We start from the raw sequence: 9252 nt of genomic DNA, 5'->3' as shown, positions 1-9252 counted from the left end.
TTTAAATCCAATTATTCATAGCCTATTAAAAAATTTTGGTATGCCTAAAATTTAAATGATAAGCTTAGAGATTAAATGTAACATGACTTTTTAGGAATATGTCTATTAGGTCCATTTTAAAAAAAAATCACACATGAACCAAGGTTATGACTTCTGTTTTAATATATAAGATTATGATCATGTAGACAATCAAAACACCAATGTTGTCAAAAGAAGATCTGTTTTGAGGCAAAACCCTTCCAGGGTTGCCAAAAGAGTTACCCATTAGACCACCATAAGAACGACTTTTCCTAATCTTAGTACACTTAAAGCAAGACATCAATCGATGCATCGGTCAAAAAAGCCATGAAAACCGTGCCACTAAATGAAGCTCCATTGAACTCATTGTAAGCAACTTTGTCTCCTTGAAATTTAGGCACTAATGGAGATGGTCTAACAGATGGTCTAAAAGAGCAGCAACTTCGTCAGACAAGGAAGAACTCCTCATTGATTTATAGAAAAAAAGTTGCCATCATACAAATCAATTTATATATATATATATCCTATTTATCCAATTATCTCAAAAAAGAAGCTAGCAAACAAAAGCAATAACATTAATACGTAAATTTAAATACTACGTTGACATCAGCAGTTAACATTATGAGTTACTTTTTGTGGGTTTAATATTATGAGTTACTTTTTGCATCCACAGACTCAAACTTTAATACGCAAACGACTCAAAGAAATTTTCTATATAAACGAGTTATATACTACGGTATTCAAGAACATCAACCGCAAGAGAAAAAAAAAACAGTTCTTTAGAAGTCTTATTACGACAATGTCTTTTCTTGGTCATTTACAAGTTCTTGTTTTTCTTTATGCTCTGCTTCTTTTCTCAGCAGAATCTCGCAAAACCCAACTATTTGATACAGAATCTAGCGCTGATGATGGTGCTGAACACGAAAACTACGGGGATAAGGTCTATTGATTTTTCGTGTATAAGAAGTTCTAACCATAAGAAGGAAAGAAAGTGGTCCCAGGGAGATTATATGAACTAAATCTATTGTTTCTTTGCTTTCGCAGGTCGATGCGCGAGATATCCCTCTGTTATATCTCGAGACGAAGGTGAAGTCCTAATCTTTCAAGATTGAAACATAAACGAAAGATGTGTCTGTTTTTGATGTTTCACTATATATTTATCTCTCAGATTCAAAACGCTCCTGTGGGGTCACCTCAAAGACAAGAAGCTCAGAAGAATCTGCTTGAGGAAATAAATCACAGGAAACAAATCGATCAGAACATTATAGAGATTCTTAGACTTTCACTCAAAAAAACCGATGTCTTAGATCTCTTAACTTCCACAAGAACAACAGGACAACCTGTTGTAGATGATTGGGACTGCTACAAGACTCTGGTAACAACCCCTTATCAATTATTGTTACTTGTGTTCCACTTAAAGACCCTTAAAACAAATATATACTGAATAAAACATCACAGGTTAAAAGTTTCAAGAATCAATGTGGAGCAAAGATGGAATACGATATGAAGTATGCAGGAGCACTTGCCAATATCTGCAATATGGGAGTGGATGTGAAGAAAAGTGTTGCAGCTATTGAAGAAGCTTGTGCCCATTAAATTATATGCAAAAAATAATATTGTGATCGCCTTATAAATATGAAAGTTATTGCATAACATTTGATTGTGTGGAGATGGTTGATGCCTATTTTACTTGATAACGCGAAAGTCTTGGTCTTAAATTGGATTCATAGTATAATAACCTCGTACCAATTCTAGTTTCAAGAATTCACGCGAAAGTCTTGGTCTTAAATTGGAGAATGAGTAAGTGATCGGATAAGGCTCGGCGGCACTCGAGTCAACATCTCGTATTCACGTGTTATGCTTTACGGTTTACAGTTCTACAACCTTGAACCGGAGCAGCTGATTAAATCCTCATATATACTGGTGAACGGGACAAACCGCCAGTCCCAAAATATCGGTTACGACTTTTGCTGCAGACCAAAAAACCCAAAGGATAAACCCTGAAGTTTAAATTTTTTGTTGCCATAAATGTTACGTAACATTCATTTTTGCAGAGAATGTTCAGTCGAAGCTAGAATTTGATCAGTACTTCCATTGAGTGTTTTTTTTTTCATTTTTAATGGATTAAATTAAGAATGATTATGTTATTTTACTATTATATGGTTTTATCCACCCATATTGTTATTAAAATGTTTTGCAAAATAAATAATAATATATCTCATCGGTCATTTGATAAATTTTGTGATTGTCATTTATCATTCTACATAATTTAAGTATAATATTTTATTTTATATTTGAATTAAAAAATTAAATTATTATTATCGTTAATATAATTAATTTTATATAATTTTAGTTTTTGCTTATCAATCAAAGCTAAATTAATTTTAGTCTCTAATTATATTTTATGATAATTATAATTGAATTAATTAATTTTCTGCAATAAAATTTTCAAAGATTCTGAAAAGTTTTTATTAGAGTTTATAGTGATTGAACCGGTGGTATGTTAAGTAAACCGGTATAGAAAGGAGTATAAATACATGTATACGGTGTAAAATACAGATAAGAGAATACAATACATTTTCTTTCGATCGTAACAAACTCTCTCTTCCTCACTGGAGCTCGTATTGTAATATGGTATTGCAAAGGGCTACACACAGTTGGAGGGCTTAGACTACTTGGATACATTCTCGCCTGTTGCTAAGATTGGCACTCTATGTCTTCTTCTGAGTGTTGCCGCAGCTAAAAATTGGTCCATTTCGCAGTTGGATATCAACAATGCCTTCCTCAACGGTGACCTTGATGAAGAAATTTACATGCGTCTCCCTGAAGGTTATGAAGAAATCACTGGCAAGAAGTGTCCTCCCAACTCGGTGTGTAAGCTTCATAAGTCTCTATATGGTCTTAAGCAAGCTTCCCGTCAGTGGAATCAGAAGCTGTCTAGTGTAATTCTCGGTGATGGGTTTACTCAAACGCATTCTGATCATTCCCTCTTCATCAGATATGTCGACCACGTCTTCTTGGCTGTTCTTGTCTATGTTGATGATATTCTAAACCGCCAACCTCCAAATACCGGTTACGACTTGCTGCACACCAAGAAAACCAAAGCATAAACAATAAAGCTCAAATTTTGCAGAATGTCCACAGTCATAAATAATCTGAAATGCTTTTTTTTAATATCTAAATCATAATCTGAATTTTTTTCTTTCTTTTATATTTAAACTATAATTGTGTGTTTAGTGGGTCTTTACCTGGAGATATGACAAAAGCTGTTCTTCTCCACTTGAAACAATAAGGTCTGCATACTCCACACTTGTTATATTTCCACAAAAATGAAAAGGCTAGATATTCTTACAAAAAACAAAAAGACTAGAAAGAAGACATTCTTTAACCCGAATGGATTTTATATGTATTTACTATATCATAGATATTGCTACTTTAACCACCAGGACACAAGATTCTTGGTACTGTATATGTCACACGGCTTAAAATAATATAGAGTCAGCAGGCTTCGAACAATAATATTAGGCAACATTCTTCGAACAATTAATCAATCAAAGGACGCAAGATCTTTTATATATGTTGCTTCTCTGTTTCTCCAAGCAAAAGTTTGCCTGAATTCAGTTACAAAAAAAAAAAAATTTGCTTGAATTATATAACAACCATGTGTACTCATCTTACGATCCACTGTTTCTCTGTCTCTCTTTGTGCATCTGAATTTCCTTGTGAAGAAATTATCGGCTAAAAATCAAGATATATCGTATAAAAACCTTATGTAGATCACAACAATTACGATTACGATTACGATTTCAATACGTTATAGTTATTCTTAAAATATCATAAGAGTGTGTGACTTTGTTTTAATTGTTCAGTAAGCTATTGATCAAATGAAAAATGGATCTTAAAACATCTACTAGCAACATTTGCAACCAAAAATCTGAGAAACTCTTCTTTGCAACGAGTAATCAGCTTGCATTGCAAGGTCCATCTCCATGTCCTCGCCCGTGACAGTTGTAATGAGAAGAATAAAAGCAGCTCCAATGAAAATATACTAAAAATATCTAAGACTTAAAATGTAACTAAAATAAATGAAAATTTTAAATTTAAATCAAAAGCTTAACAACTGTTCCTCTGCACCCATCTTATTAGAACCTCATGAGAACCCTTGGCAAATGACACAGGTCATTTTATAATTGACCAAATTTTTTGTCAATAAAATAAAATCACCTACTCTTTATACTTTATATGATATTAAAAATATTTTTAATATTTTTATAAATCTTAAAATAAAATATCTATCTAACAAGATTCATTATTCATAGTTTAAATTGAAATGATTGAAGTTTAATATAATAGTATATTAAGTTTTTAATTAATGTAATAGTAAAACTAAAAAAAATTATATTAAGATTCCATATGTTAAAAAAATTATATAGATTTATTTTAGTTTAAGATAAGTTTATATTATTGACATACTTAGTGAGTATCTCACCAATAAGATTGCTCTAACAGCTCTTGTGTTCCACCAATGCTGACTGAACCATCCTTCAAGAACACCGTAATGGTGAGTCACATCTTCTTCTTTTTTTCAGCCAACACATTACCTTCAACAACAACCAGAGAAGAGTAAGCTTCAACAAAGTAGCAGCAGATTATTTATTAGACTAGAATATGATTTTAAATACCAACTAGATCTCGATCCGCGCAACCGCGCGGGTTTTTGTTTTCATTTATTTTTATATAAATATTTTATTTTTAATTTAAAATTGGTATATATTATAATATATATGTGTCTATCAATTTTTAAAACATAATAAGTTTACGGTGTATTTTTTTCATTGAATAGATTGTTTCAAACTTTCACATGTATTTGTATCTTCTTCTATATATATATTTTCGGATTATTATTTCATTGTTAAAATCGTAACTATATATAAACATTAGTAAAATATTGTTTTATTGTCATATTCAAAGATATTGTAACATTTCACAAATTTAGAAAGTTTCTTAAAAATTAAACTTTTCGCTTCATAGATTTATATTATCGAGTAAATAATTAAACATTTAATTTTTGTTTAATTTTTAAAATAAACTATATAGTTTAAAATTTGTTTTCATTGGTTTAAGGTAGTAAAGATTAATCGTTGTTAGATAATATAATTTTGTTATTAAAAAAAATCTTTATAATTTTAAAAGTTAACATCGACAAATAATTAACATATGGAGGTATAATATTACAACATTAAATTATATCTATTTAATTTATACTATCTATAAATCAAATGAATCATCTATTGTTTAAATCCAATTATTCATAGCCTATTAAAAAATTTTGGTATGCCTAAAATTTAAATGATAAGCTTAGAGATTAAATGTAACATGACTTTTTAGGAATATGTCTATTAGGTCCATTTTAAAAAAAAATCACACATGAACCAAGGTTATGACTTCTGTTTTAATATATAAGATTATGATCATGTAGACAATCAAAACACCAATGTTGTCAAAAGAAGATCTGTTTTGAGGCAAAACCCTTCCAGGGTTGCCAAAAGAGTTACCCATTAGACCACCATAAGAACGACTTTTCCTAATCTTAGTACACTTAAAGCAAGACATCAATCGATGCATCGGTCAAAAAAGCCATGAAAACCGTGCCACTAAATGAAGCTCCATTGAACTCATTGTAAGCAACTTTGTCTCCTTGAAATTTAGGCACTAATGGAGATGGTCTAACAGATGGTCTAAAAGAGCAGCAACTTCGTCAGACAAGGAAGAACTCCTCATTGATTTATAGGAAAAAAGTTGCCATCATACAAATCAATTTATATATATATATATATATCCTATTTATCCAATTATCTCAAAAAAGAAGCTAGCAAACAAAAGCAATAACATTAATACGCAAATTTAAATACTACGTTGACATCAGCAGTTAACATTATGAGTTACTTTTTGTGGGTTTAATATATGAGTTACTTTTTGCATCCACAGACTCAAACTTTAATACGCAAACGACTCAAAGAAATTTTCTATATAAACGAGTTATATACTACGGTATTCAAGAACATCAACCGCAAGAGAAAAAAAAACAGTTCTTTAGAAGTCTTATTACGACAATGTCTTTTCTTGGTCATTTACAAGTTCTTGTTTTTCTTTATGCTCTGCTTCTTTTCTCAGCAGAATCTCGCAAAACCCAACTATTTGATACAGAATCTAGCGCTGATGATGGTGCTGAACACGAAAACTACGGGGATAAGGTCTATTGATTTTTCGTGTATAAGAAGTTCTAACCATAAGAAGGAAAGAAAGTGGTCCCAGGGAGATTATATGAACTAAATCTATTGTTTCTTTGCTTTCGCAGGTCGATGCGCGAGATATCCCTCTGTTATATCTCGAGACGAAGGTGAAGTCCTAATCTTTCAAGATTGAAACATAAACGAAAGATGTGTCTGTTTTTGATGTTTCACTATATATTTATCTCTCAGATTCAAAACGCTCCTGTGGGGTCACCTCAAAGACAAGAAGCTCAGAAGAATCTGCTTGAGGAAATAAATCACAGGAAACAAATCGATCAGAACATTATAGAGATTCTTAGACTTTCACTCAAAAAAACCGATGTCTTAGATCTCTTAACTTCCACAAGAACAACAGGACAACCTGTTGTAGATGATTGGGACTGCTACAAGACTCTGGTAACAACCCCTTATCAATTATTGTTACTTGTGTTCCACTTAAAGACCCTTAAAACAAATATATACTGAATAAAACATCACAGGTTAAAAGTTTCAAGAATCAATGTGGAGCAAAGATGGAATACGATATGAAGTATGCAGGAGCACTTGCCAATATCTGCAATATGGGAGTGGATGTGAAGAAAAGTGTTGCAGCTATTGAAGAAGCTTGTGCCCATTAAATTATATGCAAAAAATAATATTGTGATCGCCTTATAAATATGAAAGTTATTGCATAACATTTGATTGTGTGGAGATGGTTGATGCCTATTTTACTTGATAACGCGAAAGTCTTGGTCTTAAATTGGATTCATAGTATAATAACCTCGTACCAATTCTAGTTTCAAGAATTCACGCGAAAGTCTTGGTCTTAAATTGGAGAATGAGTAAGTGATCGGATAAGGCTCGGCGGCACTCGAGTCAACATCTCGTATTCACGTGTTATGCTTTACGGTTTACAGTTCTACAACCTTGAACCGGAGCAGCTGATTAAATCCTCATATATACTGGTGAACGGGACAAACCGCCAGTCCCAAAATATCGGTTACGACTTTTGCTGCAGACCAAAAAACCCAAAGGATAAACCCTGAAGTTTAAATTTTTTGTTGCCATAAATGTTACGTAACATTCATTTTTGCAGAGAATGTTCAGTCGAAGCTAGAATTTGATCAGTACTTCCATTGAGTGTTTTTTTTTCATTTTTAATGGATTAAATTAAGAATGATTATGTTATTTTACTATTATATGGTTTTATCCACCCATATTGTTATTAAAATGTTTTGCAAAATAAATAATAATATATCTCATCGGTCATTTGATAAATTTTGTGATTGTCATTTATCATTCTACATAATTTAAGTATAATATTTTATTTTATATTTGAATTAAAAAATTAAATTATTATTATCGTTAATATAATTAATTTTATATAATTTTAGTTTTTGCTTATCAATCAAAGCTAAATTAATTTTAGTCTCTAATTATATTTTATGATAATTATAATTGAATTAATTAATTTTCTGCAATAAAATTTTCAAAGATTCTGAAAAGTTTTTATTAGAGTTTATAGTGATTGAACCGGTGGTATGTTAAGTAAACCGGTATAGAAAGGAGTATAAATACATGTATACGGTGTAAAATACAGATAAGAGAATACAATACATTTTCTTTCGATCGTAACAAACTCTCTCTTCCTCACTGGAGCTCGTATTGTAATATGGTATTGCAAAGGGCTACACACAGTTGGAGGGCTTAGACTACTTGGATACATTCTCGCCTGTTGCTAAGATTGGCACTCTATGTCTTCTTCTGAGTGTTGCCGCAGCTAAAAATTGGTCCATTTCGCAGTTGGATATCAACAATGCCTTCCTCAACGGTGACCTTGATGAAGAAATTTACATGCGTCTCCCTGAAGGTTATGAAGAAATCACTGGCAAGAAGTGTCCTCCCAACTCGGTGTGTAAGCTTCATAAGTCTCTATATGGTCTTAAGCAAGCTTCCCGTCAGTGGAATCAGAAGCTGTCTAGTGTAATTCTCGGTGATGGGTTTACTCAAACGCATTCTGATCATTCCCTCTTCATCAGATATGTCGACCACGTCTTCTTGGCTGTTCTTGTCTATGTTGATGATATTCTAAACCGCCAACCTCCAAATACCGGTTACGACTTGCTGCACACCAAGAAAACCAAAGCATAAACAATAAAGCTCAAATTTTGCAGAATGTCCACAGTCATAAATAATCTGAAATGCTTTTTTTTAATATCTAAATCATAATCTGAATTTTTTTTCTTTCTTTTATATTTAAACTATAATTGTGTGTTTAGTGGGTCTTTACCTGGAGATATGACAAAAGCTGTTCTTCTCCACTTGAAACAATAAGGTCTGCATACTCCACACTTGTTATATTTCCACAAAAATGAAAAGGCTAGATATTCTTACAAAAAACAAAAAGACTAGAAAGAAGACATTCTTTAACCCGAATGGATTTTATATGTATTTACTATATCATAGATATTGCTACTTTAACCACCAGGACACAAGATTCTTGGTACTGTATATGTCACACGGCTTAAAATAATATAGAGTCAGCAGGCTTCGAACAATAATATTAGGCAACATTCTTCGAACAATTAATCAATCAAAGGACGCAAGATCTTTTATATATGTTGCTTCTCTGTTTCTCCAAGCAAAAGTTTGCCTGAATTCAGTTACAAAAAAAAAAAATTTGCTTGAATTATATAACAACCATGTGTACTCATCTTACGATCCACTGTTTCTCTGTCTCTCTTTGTGCATCTGAATTTCCTTGTGAAGAAATTATCGGCTAAAAATCAAGATATATCGTATAAAAACCTTATGTAGATCACAACAATTACGATTACGATTACGATTTCAATACGTTATAGTTATTCTTAAAATATCATAAGAGTGTGTGACTTTGTTTTAATTGTTCAGTAAGCTATTGATCAAATGAAAAATGGATCTTAAAACATCTACTAGCAACATT

At 31.8% G+C, this 9252-nt stretch overlaps 2 protein-coding genes across 2 annotated transcripts; both read left to right on the top strand.

Annotated features, from left to right (window-relative positions):
- The first annotated feature begins 214 nt into the window (after positions 1-214).
- LOC117130821 (vacuolar-processing enzyme delta-isozyme-like) lies at positions 215-1881 on the top strand. Its single transcript, XM_033283446.1, has 4 exons — positions 215-958; positions 1063-1104; positions 1187-1393; positions 1477-1881. Exons 1-4 carry the CDS (start codon positions 668-670, stop codon positions 1612-1614), a joined length of 678 nt encoding a protein of 225 aa, XP_033139337.1. The 5' UTR covers positions 215-667; the 3' UTR covers positions 1615-1881.
- A 4108-nt stretch (positions 1882-5989) lies between these two features.
- On the top strand, positions 5990-7195 carry LOC117130820 (vacuolar-processing enzyme delta-isozyme-like). Its single transcript, XM_033283445.1, has 4 exons — positions 5990-6272; positions 6377-6418; positions 6501-6707; positions 6791-7195. Exons 1-4 carry the CDS (start codon positions 6132-6134, stop codon positions 6926-6928), a joined length of 528 nt encoding a protein of 175 aa, XP_033139336.1. The 5' UTR covers positions 5990-6131; the 3' UTR covers positions 6929-7195.
- Positions 7196-9252: the final 2057 nt, after the last annotated feature.

Source organism: Brassica rapa, unplaced genomic scaffold, assembly GCF_000309985.2.
Source record: "Brassica rapa cultivar Chiifu-401-42 unplaced genomic scaffold, CAAS_Brap_v3.01 Scaffold0686, whole genome shotgun sequence".
Taxonomy (NCBI): Eukaryota; Viridiplantae; Streptophyta; class Magnoliopsida; order Brassicales; family Brassicaceae; genus Brassica; species Brassica rapa.
The sequence above is the reverse complement of the archived record's forward strand: the minus strand, read 5'-3'. Positions and strand labels throughout refer to the sequence as shown.